Source organism: Entelurus aequoreus, linkage group LG10 (assembly GCF_033978785.1).
Source record: "Entelurus aequoreus isolate RoL-2023_Sb linkage group LG10, RoL_Eaeq_v1.1, whole genome shotgun sequence".
Taxonomy (NCBI): Eukaryota; Metazoa; Chordata; class Actinopteri; order Syngnathiformes; family Syngnathidae; genus Entelurus; species Entelurus aequoreus.
This window is the reverse complement of record NC_084740.1, coordinates 1,959,197-1,983,261: the sequence shown is the minus strand read 5'-3', so window position 1 is coordinate 1,983,261 and position 24,065 is coordinate 1,959,197. Positions and strand designations below refer to the sequence as shown.

At 39.5% G+C, this 24,065-nt stretch overlaps 1 protein-coding gene across 1 annotated transcript in view; it reads left to right on the top strand.

The window, feature by feature from the left end:
- dph1 (diphthamide biosynthesis 1) overlaps positions 1 to 24,065 on the top strand; it is a 174,718-nt gene that overhangs the window by 27,186 nt on the left and 123,467 nt on the right. The window contains exon 3 of the mRNA XM_062059822.1: positions 3,802 to 3,865. Within this exon, the coding sequence (XP_061915806.1) occupies positions 3,802 to 3,865 (64 nt within the window). The remainder of the gene's footprint in view (positions 1 to 3,801; positions 3,866 to 24,065) is intronic.

Genomic DNA, 24,065 nt, shown 5'->3' with positions numbered 1-24,065 from the left:
AAGAGGTTGTCACCTAAAATGGTTTTGACTTCACAGGTGTCATAGTTTTGATGCCTTCGTCGACAATCTGCAATGTAAATAGTCATGAAAATAAAGAAAACGCATTGAAATGAGAAGGTGTGTCCAAACTTTTGGCCTGTACTATATATATATATATATATATATATATATATATATATATATATATATATATATATATTAGTAAAAGGAAATTGCTTAATGTACATGTAAATGTTCGATGAAGTACAGAATCTGACTTTAAAGCTTTTACTGTAATTAAATTAGGTTTAATGTTTCCAATTTTAATTTCCACTCCCCCTGCAATGCTACTTGACACTGAGCGCTCCATGATCACTTTTATTAAAATGTTTCCAAACCACAACCTGCTCAAAGTACTTTTTAAAGGTGACAGCTGCTTTTTAGAGGTAGTGGCTCTGACCCCTCCATCGACATGGAAACAATCTTGCCGACTTTGCACTTAGTCATCATTTGTGTAATCCTTCCTTAAACGAGTACACACACAGAACGTGTTGCACTTCATAAAGCGTTCAGGTTGCAAATGATGACAAGCATATTAGCTTTCCACCTTTATTAAATCTTTAGTTTGTCTGCCTGTCATAAAACTAATCACTTCATCCATATTTATTCATATTTATTACCTGCTTTGGTGCTTGTCAACCAAACAAAAACAGCAACAGTGTGGCCAATCTCTGCAAGAGAATGACTTTCACATCCTGCCCACATGTATGATAGCAAAAGTGAGTGGTTATGATTGCACAGATAAATAACAAGTGGAGCAGTGTCTTTACTAGCAGGCATGGTGTGCAGAAACACACCAAAAAACCCAGCAGATGGAGGGATGAAGCTGTGGCGATTGGTTTGCACTACTGTATACTTCCCATCACTCTTTCAAATATACCAATATCACTGCAGTGGCAGAGGGGGAATTGACCTGAGATTATATTCCCTGCCAGTGGTGCACACTTGATTGTGAATAGTTTGGCGGTCTCACATTTACAGTATTGTATCCCACTTGGGGAAACATGAATTCATAGAATTGTCTGCCTGCATAGAACACAGGTAAAACAATCAACACATTATTTGGATTACAGTTTTTTATGGTACTTGAGATTGGCGATGTGGTCATGTGCAACCCTACTATTTAGTCTGATAATGGGTTGCAAACACAAGTACATCAGTAGCCATGTGCACCATATTTTTCGGACTATAAGGTAACACTTAAAAACCTTTTTATTTTCTCAAAATTCGACAGTGCACCTTATAACCCGGTGCACCTAATGTACGGAATAATTCTGGTTGTGCTTAGCGACCTCAAAGCTATTTTATTTGGTACATGGTGTAAGTAGATGGCAGTCACACATAAGAGATATGTGTAAACTGCAAGAAGACGCCAGTAAACAACAAATGTTCCATTGAGAATATAGTACATTACACACGGCGCTCAAAAATCTGTCAAAATGTTTTAGTAGGACTTTGGTTAGCAATGAAGTCGCACCGCTTGATGGATTGTTGGAGCATTACGGCTACCATAGTCACATCTAATGTGCTTCAACATACGGTATTACTATGGTGTGTGTATAAGGGCCGTAAAATGGCACCTATTAGCAGTTTTGCAGTCCATAGTGGATCTAACATAGTGTAAGAGTCCAGTCCATAGTGGATCTAACATAATGGTGTGAGAGTCCAGTCCATAGTGGATCTAACATAATAGTGTGAGAGTCCAGTCCATAGTGGATCTAACATAATAGTGTGAGAGTCCAGTCCATAGTGAATATAGCATAATAGTGAGAGTCCAGTCCATAGTGGATCTAACATAATAGTGTGAGAGTCCAGTCCATAGTGGATCTAACATAATAGTGTGAGAGTCCAGTCCACAGTGGAGCTAACATAATTGTGTGAGAGTCCAGTCCATAGTGGATCTAACATAATCGTGAGTTCCAGTCCATAGTGGATCTAACATAATAGTGTGAGAGTCCAGTCCATAGTGGATCTAACATAATAGTGTGAGAGTCCAGTCCATAGTGGATCTAACATAATAGTGTGAGAGTCCAGTCCATAGTGGATCTAACATAATAGTGTGAGAGTCCAGTCCATAGTGAATATAGCATAATAGTGACAGTCCAGTCCATAGTGGATCTAACATAATAGTGAGAGTCCAGTCCATAGTGGATCTAACATAATAGTGTGAGAGTCCAGTCCATAGTGAATATAGCATAATAGTGAGAGTCCAGTCCATAGTGGATCTAACATAATAGTGTGAGAGTCCAGTCCATAGTGGATCTAACATAATAGTTTGAGAGTCCAGTCCATAGTGGATCTAACATAATAGTGTGAGAGTCCAGTCCATAGTGGATCTAACATAATAGTGTGAGAGTCCAGTCCATAGTGGATCTAACATAATAGTGTGAGAGTCCAGTCCATAGTGAATATAGCATAATAGTGAGAGTCCAGTCCATAGTGGATCTAACATAATAGTGTGAGAGTCCAGTCCATAGTGGATCTAACATAATAGTGAGAGTCCAGTCCATAGTGGATCTAACATAATAGTGAGAGTCCAGTCCATAGTGGATCTACCATAATAGTGTGAGAGTCCAGTCCATAGTGGATCTAACATAATAGTGAGAGTCCAGTCCATAGTGGGGCCAGCAGGAGATCATCTTAAGTGGAGACAGGTCAGCAGTGCAGAGACGTCCCCAACTGATGCACAGATGAGTGGTCCACCCTGAGTCCAGACTTTAGACAGTTAGCGCCTCATCTGTGGTTGCTGAATCTGAGCCCCCCCCCCCCCCCCCTCCAGGAAGGAGAAGGGGGGCAAGGCAGAAAAGAAACGGTAGATCAACTGGTCTAAAAGGGGGGTCTATTTAAAGGCTAGAGTATACAAATTAGTTTTAAGTTCGGACTTAACTGCTTCTACTGAGGTAGCATCTCTAACTGTTACTGCTAGAACATTCCAGAGTACTGTAGCCCCAATAGAAAACGCTCTATAGCCCGCAGACTTTTTTTTGGCTCTGGGAATCACTAATAAGCCGGAGTTCTTTGAAGGCAGATTTCTTCCCGGGACATATGGTACAATACAATCAGCAAGATAGACCGTGTAGTATTTTATACCTAAGTAGTAAAACCTAAAAGTCACATCTTAAGTGCACAGGAAGCCAGTGCAGGTGAGCCAGTATACCACAGTATTTATATATAATTCTTTCTAACTGTTCACTACTTTTTTTGTGTCTCTCTTTTTAAAATGCAGCTGTCCTGTGCTCTGTTTGTTGTGATTATGTACGGTTTGCGGCACGTCTTCATGTTAGGACATTCCGTGCATGTGTTTGAGGCTAGCAGTTAGCACTTGGAGTAGCTGTAATGTCGTGAATAAAACAAACTAAATCTCTTCTTTTATTGCTACATCGACACATGACACTCCAGGTCATACTTTTGTTTTTGCTGGTCTCGCTTCAGAGCAATAAACTCAACGGTATTTAATGCTACTTCTGTACATGTTGATAAGGTGGGGACAGCCAAAGTAGTGGTGGTGCTCGACCACCAAAGTATGGCTGACATCAAAGACATGTGCACTCAGGATTATTGTAATCCGAATTTCGGAAGATCCGAATGACTTTCGACATAAACCACAGGTCTCGATTAGAATGAAATTTTGATCCAAATGTGTGCGATCGAGTCAGAATATTCCGAATGGCAAGCATTTTAATCCCGGTTAGGCTTTTAATCTGTTTAAATGTGTCCATGTGCACATAGCTATTGTTTGCTTGACTATCGTTCTGTTTCCAGTGGCTCTACAGCTTCCGGAGGGCCTGCAGATGTTTGCCTGTGCCATCGCCGACATCATTGAAAGGTATGTTCGCAGCTGGGGAAATGTTGTATCGGGATGTTTTCTTGATATATAAGTAGGGATGATGCTCGAAACCGGTTTTCCCGGTTGTTCGATAAGAAAAGAACAGAGTCCTCGGACTCGAATCCCTTTTTGTTATCGAGACCATTATAGTAAAGAAAAAGAGTTGGTTCTTTATTCGAATCGCTGGGAACGACTCCCGTCCCGACAAGAAATGCCCCGTGTGACATCGCAAGAAATGACGTCATGTAGCTCAGTCATTTGTCACGGTGGGGTGCAGCGTGCTGCGGTTAGTTCAGTGGTTCTCAAACTTATTTTGTCATCCCCCACTTTGGACAAGGGGGAGTTTTCAAGCCCCACCTGCCCCCATCGCCCCAACAGAACGCTAATGCCAAGCTTAACATTTTCAAATTTATTGAACATCAAGTAACATCAAGTTGTATACATTCAAACTCAATAACACAAAATAACATCAAGTTCAATAATAAATAAAATAACTGTGCAGCTGTGGTATAACTTGCATCAAGTTCAATAATAATTCAAATAACTTGCATCAAGTTCAATAATAAATCAAAAAAAGTGTTATAACTTGCATCAAGTTCAATAATAAATCAAATAAAAGTGTTATAACTTGCATCAAGTTCAATAATAAATCAAATAAAAGTGCCACTTTGCAATCTTTGCAAAAAAAAAAAAGGAGGAGCTATGCATTTGGCAAGATAGAGCAAGTGAACATGAGTTTTACAGTACTCCAGCATTAGTGGCTGCAATGAGCCTGTTTTGCACTGCACAGCTTTTCAAATCGGGGTTGCAGGCTTGACACTGCCACTCTTAGCCTGCTACCCATCCGCGCAAAAGTTTGTTCCGCTTAGCCCCGCCCCCATTAGTTACTGTTGTCTGTCAAACTTTCGCTCCTACCTAGAAATGTAAAGCCTACAGGAAAAATAAGTAATTTACATTTATTTATATAGCGGATTTCACAGACAGAATCACAAAGTGATTTACGGTGTGTATAGAAAATGAAAGCATAGTAAAAAAAAATAATCTAAGAATATAATAAAAAAATAAAATAAAATTAAGTGAAATTTCCTCCCGTTCCTCGCGCCCCACCTGTCATGTCTCTATTCCCCACCAGTGGGGCGCGCCCCACACTTTGAGAAACGCTGGGTTAGTTCCTGGGACGCAAAACTGACGGCTCCGGACGAAAGCGTGCAGGTAGGAGATGATGTATTTCTCATAAATCATACACACTACAACAGACAGGAACGAAACAAAAGGAAAGCGTGCCGTTCGCACGAGAAGCTAAAGCAAAAACTTACTTAGCACAGGAATACTAGAAGCTAAGGTAACTTAGCACAGGAATCATCAGCTCAAAAAGCAGAATGCCAACGTAACTGTTGCAAATGCAAACAATGAAGTCACGACGAGTGAGCGGAAAAGGCAGGCTTAAATAGTCTCTGATGAGCAACAGGTGCGCGTACAAGGCAGGTGAAAATCATAAGTAACCATGGTGACTAAAACAAACCCCAGAAGTGCACAAAACAACTAAGGAAGTCCAAAACTAACAGAACATAACTAAACAAAATATGATCCGACCACATCATAATAAATCACAGTTTCATATAATTTCACTTTACAGGAGTAGGAAGAAGTAAAGTTTATTTAATCCTACTCCTTTCCCACTTCATACAAATATATGCATCCTTTACTGACCTTTTTATAATAAAATATCTGGGAATTAGTATATACAACAGTTTTGTAATATGTAATTAATTAATTCAGTCATTATTAATACACTGAGATGAAGAATATCTTATTTTTAATAAGGTTGAAAGTAGGGCTGCAACAACTAATCGATTAAAATCGATTATTAAAATACTTGCCGATTAATTTAGTCATCGATTCGTTGGATCTATGCGCATGCACAGAGTTTTTTTTTTTTTTTAAATAAACCTTTATTTATGAACTGCAACATGTACAAACAGCTGAGAAACAATAATCAAAATAAGTATGGTGCCAGTATGCTGTTTTTTTTCCCCAATAAAATACTGGATAGGATAGAAACGTAGTTTGTCTCTTTTATCCGATTATTAATCGAAGTAATAATCGACAGATTAATCGATCATCAAATGAATCGTTAGTTGCAGCCCTAGTTGAAAGTATTTCTCATAATTCTTCTTCTTTGTACTTTGTAAGCACTATTCATGTGAACAACCTCTTAAAGTGGATCATGTCAGTACAATGTTTAACTTCTTTACTTCATCCATTCCATCATTTAATTCCACATCATTTTAGCTGTTTGCAATTTTACCAAATCATCGAACTTTAATATTTTTGACTCAATAAATAAAGTGTTTGTATGTTCTCTATATCCAACATTACGTATCAGTCTAATTAAATTTTTTTTGTGACACGGTTAACGAATGTAGCGCACATTTGTAATTATTTCCCCACATTTCTGCACAATAACTCAGATATGGTAATACTATAGTAGCGAGCAGTAGAGAATGTGAAGTGATTTGTTAAACCAAATATTGTGTGTTTTTCCATATACAACAATCTATCTGGACTCCATAAGAGAATCGATAAGGAATCGGTTCGATAAGAGGATTCGGTTCTTGGCCCTGCACTCTTTAGTATTTACATGCTGCCGCTAGGTGACATCATACGCAAATACGGTGTTGGCTTTCACTGTTATGCTGATGACACCCAACTCTACATGCCCCTAAAGCTGACCAACACGCCGGATTGTAGTCAGCTGGAGGCGTGTCCTAATTAAATTAAACAATGGATGTCCGCTAACTTTTTGCAACTCAACGCTAAGAAAACGGAAATGCTGATTATCGGTCCTGCTAGACACCGACATCTATTTAATAATACCACCTTAACATTTGACAACCAAACAATTAAACAAGGCGACTTGGTAAAGAATCTGGGTATTATCTTCGACCCAACTCTCTCGTTTGAGTCACACATTAAGAGTGTTACTAAAACGGCCTTCTTTCATCTCCGTAATATCGCTAAAATTCGTCCCATTTTGTCCACCAGCGATGCTGAGATCATTATTCATGCGTTCGTTACATCTCGTCTCGATTACTGTAACGTTTTATTTTCGGGCCTCCCTATGTCTAGCATTAAAAGATTACAGTTGGTACAAAATGCGGCTGCTAGACTTTTGACAAAAACAAGAAAGTTTGATCATATTACGCCTATACTGGCTCACTTGCACTGGCTTCCTGTGCACCTAAGATGCCACTTTAAGGTTTTACTACTTACGTATAAAATACTACACGGTCAAGCTCCTGCCTATCTTGCAGATTGTATTGTACCATATGTCCCGACAAGAAATCTGCCTTCAAAGAACTCCGGCTTATTAGTGATTCCCAGAGCCCAAAAAAAGTCTGCGGGCTATAGAGCGTTTTCTATTGGGGCTCCAATACTATGGAATGCCCTCCCGGTAAAAGTTAGAGATGCTACCTCAGTAGAAGCATTTAAGTCTCATCTTAAAACTCATTTGTATACTCTAGCCTTTAAATAGACTCCCTTTTTAGACCAGTTGATCTGCCGTTTCTTTTATTTTCTTTTCTACTCTGCTCCCAACCCGGGGTGGACCGCTAGCCTGTCCGTCAGATGGGGACATCTCTACGCTGCTGACCCGTCTCCACTCGGGATGGTTCCTGCTAGCCCCACTATGGACTGGACTTTCGCTGATGTGTTGGACTTTCACAATATTATGTCAGACCCACTCCACATCTATTGCTTTCGGTCTCCCCTAGAGGGGGGGTTACCCACATATGCGGTCCTCTCCAAGGTTTCTCATAGTCATCCACATTGACGTCCCACTGGGGTGAGTTTTCCTTGCCCGTATGTGGGCTCTGTACCGAGGATGTCGTTGTGGCTTGTACAGCCCTTTGAGACACTTGTGATTTAGGGCTATATAAATAAACATTGATTGATTGATTGATTGATAATAGGCTCGAACTTGATAATTTCTTATCAAACTTCATCCCTATATATACAGTAAGTGCCAGCGGCTGTAGAACTCAAGCTGGCGTCTTTAAAGGCCTACTGAAAGCCACTACTACCGACCACGCAGTCTGATAGTTTATATATCAATGATGAAATCTTAACATTATAACACATGCCAATACGGCCGGGTTAACTTATAAAGTGACATTTTAAATTTGCCGCTAAACTTCCGGTTCGAAACGCCTCTGAGGATGACGTATGCGCGTGACGTAGCCCGGCGAACACGGGTATGCCTTCCACATTGAAGTCGATACGAAAAAGCTCTGTTTTCATTTCATAATTCCACAGTATTCTGGACATCTGTGTTCGTGAATCTGTTTCAATCATGTTCATTGCATTATGGAGAAGGAAGCCAAGCAAGCAAAGAAGAAAGTTGTCGGTGCGAAATGGACGTATTTTTCGAACGTAGTCAGCCACAACAGTACACAGCCGGCGCGTCTTTGTTTACATTCCCGAAAGATGCAGTCAAGATGGAAGAACTCGGATAACAGAGACTCTAACCAGGAGGACTTTTGATTTGGATACACAGACGCCTGTAGAGAACTGGGACAACACAGACTCTTACCAGGATTACTTTGATTTGGATGACAAAGACGCAGACGTGCTACTGTGAGTATGCAGCTTTGGCTTTTTTTTGCGTATGTACGTAACTTTTTTAAAATATATAAGCTTTATGAACCTTGGGTTAGGTGAACGGTCTTTTGGGCTGAGTGATTGTGTGTGTTGATCATGTGTTTGAATTGTATTGGCGTGTTCTATGGAGCTAGGAGCTAGCAGAGGAGCTAGCATAACACGTACCGTACCTACGTGCGCGTCACGTACGTAACTTTTTAAAAATATATAAGCTTTATGAACCTTGGATTAGGTGAACGGTCTTTTGGGCTGAGTGATTGTGTGTGTTGATCATGTGTTTGAATTGTATTGGCGTGTTCTATGGAGCTAGGAGCTAGCAGAGGAGCTAGCATAACACATACCGTACCTACGTGCGCGTCACGTACGTAACTTTTTAAAAATATATAAGCTTTATGAACCTTGGGTTAGGTGAACGGTCTTTTGGGCTGAGTGATTGTGTGTGTTGATCAGGTGTTTGAATTGTATTGGCGTGTTCTATGGAGCTAGGAGCTAGCAGAGGAGCTAGGAGCTAGCATAACAAACACGCAGGTGTTATTATGCAGGATTAATTTGTGGCATATTAAATATAAGCCTGGTTGTGTTGTGGCTAATAGAGTATATATATGTCTTGTGTTTATTTACTGTTGTAGTCATTCCCAGCTGAATATCAGGTACCGTGAGTATGCAGCCTTGGCTGCTAAACATTCGATAACTTGACCGTATGTGCGCGTCACGTACGTAACTTTTTAAAAATATATAAGCTTTATGAACCTTGGGTTAAGGAAACGGTCTTTTGGGCTGAGTGATGGTGTGTGTTGATCAGGTGTTTGAATTGTATTGGCGTGTTCTATGGAGCTAGGAGCTAGCAGAGGAGCTAGGAGCTAGCATAACAAACACGCAGGTGTTTTTATGCAGGATTAATTTGTGGCATATTAAATATAAGCCTGGTTGTGTTGTGGCTGATAGAGTATATATATGTCTTGTGTTTATTTACTGTTGTAGTCATTCCCAGCTGAATATCAGGTCACCCCCGGCTCTTACAGCATCTTCCCTATCTGAATAGCTTCAACTCCCCACTAGTCCTTCACTTGCACTTTACTCATCCACAAATCTTTCATCCTCGCTCAAATTAATGGGGAAATTGTCGCTTTCTCGGTCCGAATCTCTCTCACTTCATGCGGCCATCATTGTAAACAATAGGGAACTTTGCGTATATGTTCAACTGACTACGTCACGCTACTTCCGGTAGGGGCAAGCCTTTTTTTTATCAGATACCAAAAGTTGCAATCTTTATCGTCGTTGTTCTATACTAAATCCTTTCAGCAAAAATATGGCAATATCGCGAAATGATCAAGTATGACACATAGAATAGATCTGCTATCCCCGTTTAAATAAAAAAAATTCATTTCAGTAGGCCTTTAAGTCATAACACTGCGGCCGCTCGGCACTCATTAAGCAGGCAAGACTGTTATCACGATTCTCTGTCTGCGACTCAATTCTGGTTTCGATGCAAAAATAAGTCGCCGGTTTGGGACTGTGCTGATATCATAAACTCTTCTGCTCAGAGTCAGAGAACAGAAAGAATATTATTCTTGTTAATTACATCTCATTTCAGTGGGCATGTGCCTGATTGCACAGCAGCACTCCATCACACGGCCAGCCCCAAGTTTGTTCTCCCTGCAGTGAGAGACACCTCAATATTAATGTTCTCTCCACGCAATACTTTTTGTCTTTCCCACTAGCCTGTGTTTTGGCCTACAGTGTGCTAAACAAAAGATGGCTTGGTAAAATGAAGCACATATACTGTTAAGCATTCACCTGAGGCTCCCAATAGAATACGCTGACAAAAACTGCCGGGTTTTCCTTTTTCTCGTCATCCCCGCGGTCTTTAGTTGGCTGATGTTTCCAGGGAACACTGCCTGCTAAGTGTCCTATTTAAAAAAAAAAAAAGCTTCCATCATTGAACACAGAGTGGCTTCCTTTTTATAGATGTTAAGTCGATACTAACCTTTTTTTTGAGATGGACTGGATGGGGCAGGGGATTTTAATGTTGGGTGCTTCCATCAACTTTTCAGGCGAGATGGATATTTTGAGTACAGTATTATCTTACATCAAGCTGAATTTATATTAGACTGGCATGTCATTTTACTGCTCTCAGCTTTACTACACCAAAATAGGAGCGTAAAACGTGAATTATATTTATATAGCGCTTTTTCTCTAGTGACTCAAAGTGTTTTACATAGTGAAACACAATATCTAAGTTCCATTTAAAGCAGTGTGGGTGGCACTGGGGGCAGGTGGGTAAAGTGTCTTGCCCAAGGACACGACGGCAGTGACTAGGATGGCAGAAGCTGGGATCGAACCTGGAACCCTCAAGTTGCTGGCACGGCCACTCTTACCAACCGAGCTATACCGCTTTGAGTCACTAGAGAGAGAAAAAAGTGCTATATAAATATAATTCACTTCAAGACAAGAAGTAAAACACTACACACGGGAAAACACCAAACAACTCCAAATAAGTCAGGGTGTGATGTGACAGGTCGTGAGAGTACACCTACTTTGAGACAAGAGCTATAGTGATGCATGCTTGGTTATGGTTGGAATTCATATCAAATTAAAGCTGCAAGCAGCATTGGACGGGTCCGCTTTTTGGCAGGTGCTAGTCCTAGGTGTCCCAATACTTTTGTCCGGTGGTAGTCCTGAGTGAGACCTACATAGAGGTTTTTGTTTCGTGTCTCTACGATATTCGTACTGGGAGTTAGAGGAAGTTGTGTCTGAGTTCACATTGTCATTATAGGGTATTGTTTCATGTCTCTACGACCTTCCTAGTGGGAGTTACAGGCAGTTTAGTGTTGTTTTTTGGGGTTTGGTTTTTGAATAACTTGTTCTGTCACACTTTTTGTATGTGTGTAAAAAATTTGGTGAGTTTTGAAGCATGTTAAGGGGGGCAAAGTAGTGCGCAACGGTGCGGAAGAAGAAAGAAATAATAATAATAATAATAAAACCTTACAATAACAATAGGTTCCTTTGTAACCAGTACAAAGGACTCCCTAAGGGAGTCCTTTGTACAGGGTACAGGGCGGACCCTAAAAATACATAAATGAGGGGTATTTTACTTGAACTAAGCAAAATTATCTGCCAATAGAACAAGAAAATTTGGCTTGTCAAGACTTTCCAAAACAAGTAAAATTAGCTAACCTCAATGAACCCAAATTACCTTAAAATAAGTATATTCTCACTAATAACAAGTGCACTTTTCTTGGTAGAAAAAAAAAGAGACGTTTTTGCTCAATATGTTGAAAAATATTCTTAAATGAAGTAAATGCTAGTGCCATTATCTTGACATAATGATATGCACTCTGCATTACATTTCTTGACACCAGCAAACTTATACTAAAACTAATTTATTGTTCTTAATGGAAAGGCAACAAGGCAAGCGCTTGTTACTCTCGGGGTCTCCTAGCCGCTCAGGCAAACCATATTGTCTAAAAATGCATTTTTCCATGGATAACATGACATCATCGCGCCAAGTGCGTGCTCTTTCAGTCAATTAGTGCGCATATATACTGGCCCAAATTTTTTTTATTTTAATTTTGAAGAATTTATCTGAATGTGCATGAACCTTTTCTGTTAAAAAGACATGTTAAATGTTTAAATATGAACTGTCAGTTTACTGTACTGTGCCAACTGTACTACTATATGAGTACCTATTTTCTATTGTTTCATTGAAAATTAAACAGCAAAGTCCATTTGGCTGTCATCTGTTTTAATTATGAGACACAATTGTGTCAAAATCATGATTTTTTTTTTTCATACTTGAAATTAGAAATGATGACTTTAAAAAAGTAGTTTTATACTTGTGAGTGTTGATGACACAACAGTTGATATTCTAGTTTCAAGCATGTTTTACTCAATATATGTCATAACATCTCAGCAACAAGCTGTAATATTTTACTGACATCATTTAGGACCAAAACCCTTAAAACAAGTAAAACACTCTAACATCAAATCTGCTTAGTGAGAAGAATTATTTTATCAGACAGAAAAGAAGCAAATATCACCCTTATTTGACATATTTCATCTTACTTAGATTTCACTTTTTGCAGTGCAACTTCCAGTTTTTCTTATTACGAAAAAGAGAGGTTCTGATGATGGGGATCTGGGGCCGTACTTATCAAGCTTCTTAGAATTACTCCTAAGAAGTCTGCTAAGAGTTGACTTAAGAGTAAATAAATTCTTGGCTGAAAGCTGCACTTAAAAGTTAGTTATCAAGCGTCTTACTCACACTTTCAGCGAAGTGTAGGACTGAATCTTAAGTGTCACACTCAGAGCTGAATTACGACATTACTATGTGCCGTAAACGCAATTTTAGGTGACGTCATTTCTTTGTCCATAGAAATGACCAATCACGGAAGGGAATCCGTTGTCTAAGAATAAAGAAATATCTTGGAAATATTTAAGTGGACAATGGGAGTGTATATTTTGACAATAAACTACAAAATAATACAAAACAAACTAGTCCCCGCCGGCACTCACGCTACCGCTCCCTCTCTTCTCTCGCCCACACACTCACTGACGTCACTCACCTCACGGCCACACACATACGCTACTGTCATAACATTTTCTTTCCAATTCATTAATTAGGCAACTAATTTGAAACTGGTGTGGGTGGCTCTATATATACTAGCCCACTGCAGACACATGCAGAAATCAACAAGGAATCGAAAAGTATTAAATCTGTGACAAAAATAATATCCGCTCTGTCTAAACGATACCGTTTGATCAGCTGCTCGTCATCAAAAAAAACAAACATTGTTCCGTTCCCTGAACGTTCGCGCACGTCTCTCTCGCCTCAGTGCCATCCCCTGCTGGCAACTCCTAACCAACTCAGACACCTCTGAAGGTCTCTTAAATATCGTGGAGAGTAGGAGTGATTCTTAGACTTAAGAACGTTGATAACAAGCTTTTATTCTTAAGTTTGAGAGTAGGACTAAATTTCGCAAAGTCTCAGGACTTAAGTGTAAAATGGCACTCTAAGAAGCTTGATAAGTACGGCCCCTGGTCTCATCACTCTCGCTTCTGTCTGACCCAGAGCTTTCCCTGTGTCTCTGGAAGCACACACCCGTGAACACTTCATTTAAAAGTTTGAATTCCACCATTACGGAGTCTCTTAAATTAACTTGTGTTTCTCTAATGAAAGCAATCAGCAAATACAAATGACTCACTTAATTCCCAGTCTTCCATATGTTATACTAGCCACCCGACTTTTGCTCTGAGACATCCAACAGGCCTTTTTGTGTGCTTTCATTCAGAAGTTTTATTTTTCTTGCCATAACAGAAAACAAATACGTTTGCAAATTGTGTTTGCATTTAGTCATTGGACAGGCTAGGGTACCTAAAAAAGAAAAATGTGACTAGTCCCTGTGTTTCTTCCAAGTGAGAGGTGAATACATCTTACAGCTTTTTAAAACAGTCACTGTCAGGTTTAAACACCGATGACATCTATTAAACAGACAAGAAGCAAGGAATTAAACAGAGACAGGATTCGATGTAGCTCAATGAGGAGAGCGCGTACGCCTGTACTCTTGTACAGTGTCGTCCCACGCTCTGACGAAAGGATTGCACGTGTCCTCTTTTATTTGGACTTTCCCTGGTTACATGGCAACAGCTGTTTCTAAGGGGAGAGGGGGTCGTAAACAGCTGTTGCCCTCGGTCACAAAACAGTTCAGAGAAAAGATGCCTGGAGCTTGCGTCAGGTCCTGCTTCCTATCCGCTTTGTAGATCTCGGGTCAAGACAAGATCATCAATCAATGTCAATCAATGTTGACTTACATAGCCCTAAATCACAAGTGTCTCAAAGGGCTGCACAAGCCACAACGACATCCTCCTCGGTTCAGAGCCCACATCAGGGCAAGGGAAAACTCAACCCACTGGGACAATGAGAAACCTTGGAGAGGACCGCAGATGTGGGGACCCCCCCACCCCCCCCTAGGGCGACTGGTGCAATGGACGTCAAGTGGATCTAGCATAATATTGTGAGAGTCCAGTCCATAGTGGATCTAACATAACAGTGAGAGCCCAGTCCATAGTGGATCTAACATAACAGTGAGAGTCCAGTCCATAGTGGATCTAACATAATAGTGAGAGTCCAGTCCATAGTGGATCTAACATAATAGTGAGAGTCCAGTCCATAGTGGATCTAACATAACAGTGAGAGTCCAGTCCATAGTGGATCTAACATAATAGTGAGAGTCCAGTCCATAGTGGATCTAACATAATAGTGAGAGTCCAGTCCATAGTGGATCTAACATAATAGTGTGAGAGTCCAGTCCATAGTGGATCTAACATAATAGTGAGAGTCCAGTCCATAGTGGATCTAACATAATAGTGTAAGAGTCCAGTCCATAGTGGATCTAACATAATAGTGAGAGTCCAGTCCATAGTGGATCTAACATAATAGTGTGAGAGTCCAGTCCATAGTGGATCTAACATAATAGTGTGAGAGTCCAGTCCATAGTGGATCTAACATAATAGTGAGAGTCCAGTCCATAGTGGATCTAACATAATAGTGTGAGAGTCCAGTCCATAGTGGATCTAACATAATAGTGAGAGTCCAGTCCATAGTGGATCTAACATAATAGTGTGAGAGTCCAGTCCATAGTGGATCTAGCATAATAGTGAGAGTCCAGTCCATAGTGGATCCAACATAATAGTGAGAGTCCAGTCCATAGTGTGGTCAGCAGGAGACCATCCCGAGCGGAGACAGGTCAGCAGCGCAGAGATGTCCCCAACCGATGCACAGGCGAGCGGTCCACCCTGGACCCTGACTTTGGACAGCCAGCACTTGAATGAATATCTTCCTGTGGATCACAATAGATCAAAGAAACCGACACCTTCATGTCGCTTCCCATCGTACACAGTGGAGTTTTACAAGCCTTTTGCTCGGTAAGATCAAAGACAGCTTTTGTCCTCTCGCCGGGAACTCATGGAAACAGAAAGTTTTGTGATAACTTACATACCATTATTCTGACAGTCACCATGATCTAACACTTCACAAAAATGTAACTATTACTCTACAATGAAACTGTTTAAATAAGATGCTAATTGCTGGCAAACCTTGATCCCACCTCATTGTTCAGCCTGCCCAATAAGTAGACATGTGCGGAAATGGTGCCCTCATTAAAACAGGGTCAGAGTGGCTCTCATAAAATGGAGTGGTATTATAATTCAATCTGAATATTGCATATGTGGTAAATGTTGCACTTTGCATGCTTTTTGTAAAGCAACAATAATTGTTTTAGCAGAACGAACAACAGATACATGTTGTCTTGGTTCATTACTGGCCCCATTCCACTTAATAACTTTAAATAGTTTGGTTAATCCCTACACAGACTAAGCCATTTTGGCCCACCTAAAAATGGCACAAAATGGATTAAAAGGTATTCCCCAACAGGGGTGCTTTCTTTCTCATTGCCCTTACAAATGGATTTGATTGTAATACGTGAAGATAGTCATTGATATAACCTTTGAGTTTAGGCTCAGAAGGACAACAGTTTTATGTCGAGCAGGTTGTGTGAGGGCTCATGAGCCGACCATCTTCATTCTTATCTTGAGCAGTCCCATCAAGTCATGGGCCTGTTGAAGCTCATGCAACTATAAAGACTTCTAAAGTATTGTCCCCTGTGATACAATTGTTGCTCAACTGGGAGAGGTGTACTCACCTTTGTGAAATACTACATAGAGCCTGATTTTTTTTTAATGTTTGCGTGTACTAAAACACGGGCAAACTTGATAGTACACCCAAAGCTGATCTACTAAACGTGTGCAAAGTGTCTCCGTGGTGATGCCCTGTAGAGTACACGCAAAATCCTCATTTAAATAAGGCGGTGTGCACCACTTTTGAATAGTACACCCAGTGAACATGCAACACACCTACTAATAGTACACACAATATAGACTGCACACGCTGTTTAGCGCCTGGTATTTGGATCTTAGTAGATCAGGCCCATGCTGTACCATGAAATGCTGGACTTTGACAATGTAAATTTGTTGTAATTTGTAGTCTCAATTAGGGTTGCAAAATTCCGGGAATATTCAAAGTTGGAAACTTTCCATGGGAATGAATGGGAATAAACATTGAATGCAACATGCTAGATCTCGCAGCATGATAATTCGCTAAAACAACCTGATTTCATGCAAATTGAGTATAGTTTCAACCCTGCACTGTGCATTCCTCCATCACATGTGCAGTGCATTCTTCCATCACATGCACAGGTCATTCCCAGCATGCTACACACTACAGCAGGCCTTCTGTTCTGCTAGCCATTCTGTTGTCATACAAGAATGTAGCTTATAGTTTGATTTAGCATGCTGATTGACTGTTCATTTATTCATCTAGCCTATTTCTATTCATTTGTCCATCAGTAACATATTTCTAAAGACTACTCAAATTGTTTAGCTGACTATTTATATCTGTGTGTGGCATTGCATTAGTGTTTTACAAGCTGCTCATCTTATTCTACACAATAAGATGGACGGTGTCCAACTTTGAATAATCCAAAAAAAAGTCAGAATTTCCAAACTTTCCGCGCTTAACTTCCCGTGGTAAATTTCCGGAATATTTCCGGAAATTTACCGGAAACTTTCCACTACAGATGTCCGATAATGGCTTTTTTACCGATATCCGATATTCCGATATTGTCCAACTCTTAATTACTGATCCCGATATCAAGTGATACTGATACATACAGTGGTGGAATGAACACATTATTATGCCTAATTTTGTTGTGATGCCCCGCTGGATGCATTAAACAATGTAACAAGGTTTTCCAAAATAAATCAACTCAAGTTATGGAAAAAAAATGCCAACATGGCACTGCCATATTTATTATTGAAGTCACAAAGTGCATTATTTTTTTTAACATGCCTCAAAACAGCAGCTTGGAATTTGGGACATGCTCTCCCTGAGAGAGCATGAGGAGGTTGGGGTGGGTGGGGGGGTGTAGTAGAGGGTAGCGGGAGGTGTATATTGTAGGGTCCCGGAAGAGTTAGTGCTGCAGAAGTTCTGGGTATCTGTTCTGTTGTGTTACGGTGCGGATGTTCTCCCGAAATGTGTTTGTCATTCTTGTTTGGTGTGGGTTCACGGTGTGGCGCATATTTGTAAAAGTGTTAAACTTGTTCATACGGCCACCCTCAGTGTGACCTGTATGGCTGTTGTCCAAGTATGCCTTGCATTCACTTGTGTGTGTGAAAAGCCGTAGATATTATGTGCACAAAGGCAGTGCCTTTAAGGTTGATTGGCGCTCTGTACTTCTCCCTACGTCCGTGTACACAGCGGCCTTTTAAGAAGTCATACATTTTACTTTTTGAAACCGATACCGATAATTTCCGATATTACATTTTAAAGCATTTATCGGCCGATAATATCGGCAGTCCGATATTATCGGACATCTCTACAACCCTAGTCTCAATTCAGTATTTAAATTTTAATGTTTGTTGTTTTAGTATTGGAGGTTTAAATTCTGTTGCAAACAGTTTATTTTCTAAATTGATGCACCATAAATTGTGCAGTAAACTTTGTCTATTGATTGAAGTCTAAATAATCATGGCACCGTCAAGTAAATAGTGGAAGTTGATATATTGCTGAGCAGATCTCATTTTCTCAATGTCTCAATTGTCATTCTTCTGTTAGTTTGTTGGTGTTGAAATTGCCCGTTACTCAAAGATGTAAACAACAAGCATTTATAATAGAACAATTTCTAGCGAGGGCAGACGGGCAATGATTCATGTGCCATACAGTGTGTTTTATTGCTTTGATGGTATCAGCTGTCTCATGGTAGATCCCCGTATGAGCATCCCTCCATATGTACCGCTGTGTTACACAAACCAAGCAACAGTGTGATTCTACCACCATGTCCAAATCCTGAGGACAGCCGTGGCATTTAAAGTTCACTTTTTCTGGTTGCCACAAAAGATTATTTGCCTGAAACCAAGTCCAAAGGCCCGTTTGAAGCAACACACATCACACCATGACAAACTGAGCACACAATCCCAGAGGACATTCTTTTTTTTACTTGAAAATGGTTGCGATTGAAGTACCGTACTCATTTCCTTTGACAGATACGAGCCTCCTATCCTTTGATTTTTCAAAACCTATATGTGGCAGTTACCTCGTGTCAATTAATGTAACCACACTTTTGTGAATTTAACTGCATATAGAAACCAAAAAATAAACCCCTGACTGGAAGGATAGATAAAAAATCAACAATACTATTAAACCGTAAATACACGGTTAATGCTTTCCAGGCTGGCGAAGGTTAACAATGCTGTTGCTAACGACGCCATTGAAGCTAACTTAGCAACTTAGCAACGGGACCTCACAGAGCTATGCTAAAAACATTAGCTCTCCACCTACGCCAGCCAGCCCTCATCTACTCATCAACACCCGTGCTCACCTGCGTTCCAGCGATCGGCAGAAGGACGAAGGACTTCACCCGATGCGTTTGGCGGCCCGGAGACGTAGGAAGTCAAGGTGAGGTCGGCAGCTAGCGCGGCTAGCGTTTCAACAAAGTCCTCCTGGTTGTGTTGCTGTAGTCCGCTGCTAATACACTGATCCCACCTACAACTGTCTTCTTTGCAGCCTTCATTGTTCATTAAAAAATTGCAAAAGATGTCCAGAATACTGTGGAATTATGAAATGAAAACAGAGCTTTTTGTATAGGATTCTACGGGTACCATAACTTCCGTTACTCTGACTTCGTCACGCGCATACGTCATCATACCGCAACGTTTCAGCCGGATATTTCCCGGGAAGTTTTACATGTCACTTTATAAGTTAACCCGGCCGTATTGGCATGTGTTGCAATGTTAAGATTTCATCATTGATATATAAACTATCAGACTGCGTGGTCGCTAGTAGTGGCTTTCAGTAGGCCTTTAAATGTTTCGATAAAATGGATTTATCGCCCAGGCCTCATGTAAAGATAGACATGCAACTAGGGACGTAAAATAAAGCGTTTTCAATTAAAATAATATCGAGAAACCAGGATTTGCTGTCTTCAATGTTAACATGAAAACAAGAGTCGATAATGTATGTCCCCATTAAGAAACAACACACCCCAATCTAAACTTATAAACGCATTGCTGTATGATCAACTGTTACTAAGCTATTCAATTGTGCACATTGAATGTACAAACTGGGCTGTGTTGGCACAGAGTGATCATTCTTTACTCAGAGGAAAAGAGACTGAGGTTGTTTAAGCCCACACAACGCCCGCCAGAAATAATAAATAGTTATGCTACTTTTTATTTGCTACCCACTTTTCATCTTAAAAGTGCCGCAGAATAAACCAATATTCAAAACAATAAAAGCTTTGCCATTGAAACAGATACAATACTAAGACTAAAATCGGTGAAGCATAAACAGCATAAAGCAAGCAAAATAGTGGGTTTTCTTATATATACTTGGTCAGAATATTTCATTATGTGCTTTTTGAGTACATTCAACAATACTGCAGCAATAATGTTAATTGTGGTCATGAAATGTTCATATCGTTACATGTCCACACAGATGATGTCCTCCAGTCTTGGCTTCCACTTTTTAGCAACATTTTAGGCCTTTGCAATTGTAACAATCTAAAAGCTCCATTAAATCTAACCTTTAAACTGCAGTGAGTCTGAGCGGATGGAATCATACCAAATGTCCATAACGGTGGTAAATGATGGCAAAAAGCAACTTTATAGTTTGTGCATTCGGTTGACGACCTCAGTCTTGTTATTAACGACTCAGACCCTCAACGAGCAAAATACCTGAAACACGTAGGGATGATGTTTGATAAGAAATTATCGAGTTCGAGCCTATTATCGAATCCTCTTATCGAACCGATTCCTTATCGATTCTCTTATGGAGTCCAGATAGGTTGTTGTATATGGAAAAAAACACACAATATTTGGTTTAACAAAAGCTCACATTTATTATATAAGAAAAAAATCAAATCTAATAAATAAATAAATATTGACTGTTACCCCCCTAAAAAGTAAAATAAAATAAATAAATATTGACTGTTGTTACCCAAAGTATATTAAGTGGGATTTTTCATAAAAACAAATATATACAGTAACACAAAAACAAGCTGTCTCTGTGATCACTATAGATGTATAAATAATAATATAGTGTTAAATAAAATCAGTCCCTTGGGCACAAAACTGAAAATAATACAGCTCTCCAAAAAGTGCACTTCTGCTGCTATTGGAACATAACTGTTTGTTATGATGCTTTGACATTTTTGCACTTTATTTCTTTATTGAAAGAACATTCTATGAAGAGAAAAGTTGTTTGCAAATATGGTTACAATGCTAATAAACGAAAAGTTAAAGCTAAAAAAATAAATACACTTTATTGAGTTAACATTATTTCTTTATGGGGGAAAAATGTTATGAGCTAGAGAATATAACAACTACACTACCCAGCATGCAAAGGGAGTTACAAGCATGCGCGGTAGCCCCGAAAAGTGTTGCATGTCGCCACGCTGTGAAAGTAAACGTCAAGAACTCAGCCAACACGCCTCGTCTGCATTATTTATAATTAGACAGACAACACATCTACAGTGTGATTTTGTAACGTTTACAAGGAAAGAAAAACAAAAGTTCAAAAAGGGAGATGTGTTGTATATATATGTATGTGCTGCAGTGTTGTATATATATATGTATGTGCTGCGGTTGTTTTAAGAACGTTGCGACAGCTGCCGCAAAGGAGGTGCGTTGCTAGCCTGGTTGCTATGTTTCCGGTTGGTGGTAAAAGTGTTGGTCATGTGTTTTACCCTGCTAAAATCTCTCAGTAAAGTTATTCGATGGATTATAGCTTTTGTTTTGAACTTTATTACACCTTGGAGCGCTTTTTCCCGTCCATTGTTTTCCTGCTTTCGCTATCTGCGCCTAATGACTGAGCTACGTGACGTCATTTCTTGTGATGTCTCACGGGGCATTTCTGGTCGGGACGGGATTCGAATAAAGAACCAACTCTTTTCTTTACTATAGTGGTCTCGATAACGGGTACCGGTTCTCAAAAAGGGATTCGAGTCCGAGGACTCGGTTCTTTTCTTATCAAACAACCGGGAAAACCGGTTTCGAGTATCATCCCTATGTAGGGATGAGGTTTGAAAAGAAATTATCGAGTTCGAGTCTATTATCGAATCCTCTTATCGAACCGATTCCTTATCGATTCTCTTATGGAGTCCAGATAGGTTGTTGTATATGGAAAAAAACACACAATATTTGATTGAACAAAAGCTCACATTTATTATATAAGAAAAAAATCAAATCTAATAAATAAATAAATATTGACTGTTACCCCCCTAAAAAATAAAATAAAATAAATAAATATTGACTGTTGTTACCCAAAGTATATCAAGTGGGATTTTTCATAAAAACAAATATATACAGTAACACAAAAACAAGCTGTCTCTGTGATCACTATAGGTGTATAAATAATAATATAGTGTTAAATAAAATCAGTCCCTTGGGCACAAAACTGAAAATAATACAGCTCTCCAAAAAGTGCACTTCTGCTGCTATTGGAACATAACTGTTTGTTATGATGCTTTGACATTTTTGCACTTTATTTCTTTATTGAAAGAACATTCTATGAAGAGAAAAGTTGTTTGCAAATGTGGTTACAATGCTAATAAACGAAAAGTTAAAGCTAAAAAAAGAAATCCGCTTTATTGAGTTAACATTATTTATTATAGGGGGAAAGATGTGATGTTATGAGCTAGAGAAAATAACAACTACTCTACCCAGCATGCAACGGGAGTGACGAGCATGCGCGGTAGTGTTGTTGCATGTCGCCATCCGGCAGCTAAGAATGAGCACGCTGTGAAAGTAAACGTCAAGAACTCATTATTTATAATTAGACAGACAACACATATACAGTGTGATTTTGTTTTGTTTACAAGGGAAGAAAAACAAAAGTTGAAAAAGGGAGATGTGTTGTATATATATGTATGTGCTGCGGTCGCTTTAAGAACGTTGCGACAGCTGCCGTAAAGGAGGTGTGTTGCTAGCCTGGTTGCTATGTTTCCGGTTGGTGGTAAAAGTGTTGGTCATGTGTTTTACCCTGCTAAAATCTCTCAGTAAAGTTATTCGATGGATTATAGTTTTTTGTTTTGAACTTTATTACACCTTGGAGCGCTTTTTCCGGTCCATTGTTTTTCCTGCTTTCCCTATCTGCGCCTAATGACTGAGCTACGTGACGTCATTTATTGTGATGTCCCACGGAGCATTTCTGGTCGGGACGGGATTCGAATAAAGAATCAACTCTTTTCCTTTACCATAGTGGTCTCGATAACGGGTACCGGTTCTCAAAAAGGGATTCGAGTCCAAGGACTCTGTTCTTTTCTTATCAAACAACCGGGAAAACCGGTTTCGAGTATCATCCCTATGTAGGGATGAGGTTTGATAAGAAATTATCGAGTTCGAGCCTATTATCGAATCCTCTTATTGAACCGATTCCTTATCGATTCTCTTATGGAGTCCAGATAGGTTGTTGTATATGGAAAAAAACACAATATTTGATTTAACTAAAGCTCACATTTATTATATAAGAAAAAAATTGAATCTAATAAATGAATAAATATTGACTGTTACCCCCCTAAAAAATAAAATAAAATAAATAAATATTGACTGTTGTTACCCAAAGTATATTAAGTGGGATTTTTCAGAATAACAAATATATACAGTAACACAAAAACAAGCTGTCTCTGTGATCACTATAGGTGTATAAATAATAATATAGTGTTAAATAAAATCAGTCCCTTGGGCACAAAACTGAAAATAATACAGCTCTCCAAAAAGTGCACTTCTGCTGCTATTGGAACATAACTGTTTGTTATGATGCTTTGACATTTTTGCACTTTATTTCTTTATTGAAAGAAAATTCTATGAAGACAAAAGTTTTTTGCAAATGTGGTTACAATGCTAAAAAATGAAAAGTTAAAGCTAAAAAAAGAAATACACTTTATTGAGTTAACATTATTTCTTATAGGGGGAAAGATGTGATGTTATGAGCTAGAGAAAATAAAAACTACACTACCCAGCATGCAACGGGAGTGACGAGCATGCGCGGTAGTGTTGTTGCATGTCGCCATCCGGCAGCTAAGAATGAGCACGCTGTGAAAGTAAACGTCAAGAACTCATTATTTATAATTAGACAGACAACACATATACAGTGTGATTTTGTTTTGTTTACAAGGAAAGAAAAACCAAAGTTCAAAAAGGGAGATATGTTGTATATATATGTATGTGCTGCGGTCGCTTTAAGAACGTTGCGACAGCTGCCGTAAAGGAGGTGCGTTGCTAGCCTGGTTGCTATGTTTCCGGTTGGTGGTAATATCTGCGCCTAATGACTGAGCTACGTGACGCCATTTCTTGTGATGTCTCACGGGGCATTTCTGGTCGGGACGGGATTCGAATAAAGAACCAACTCTTTTCTTTACTATAGTGGTCTCGATAACGGGTACCGGTTCTCAAAAAGGGATTCGAGTCCGGGGACTGTTCTTTTCTTATC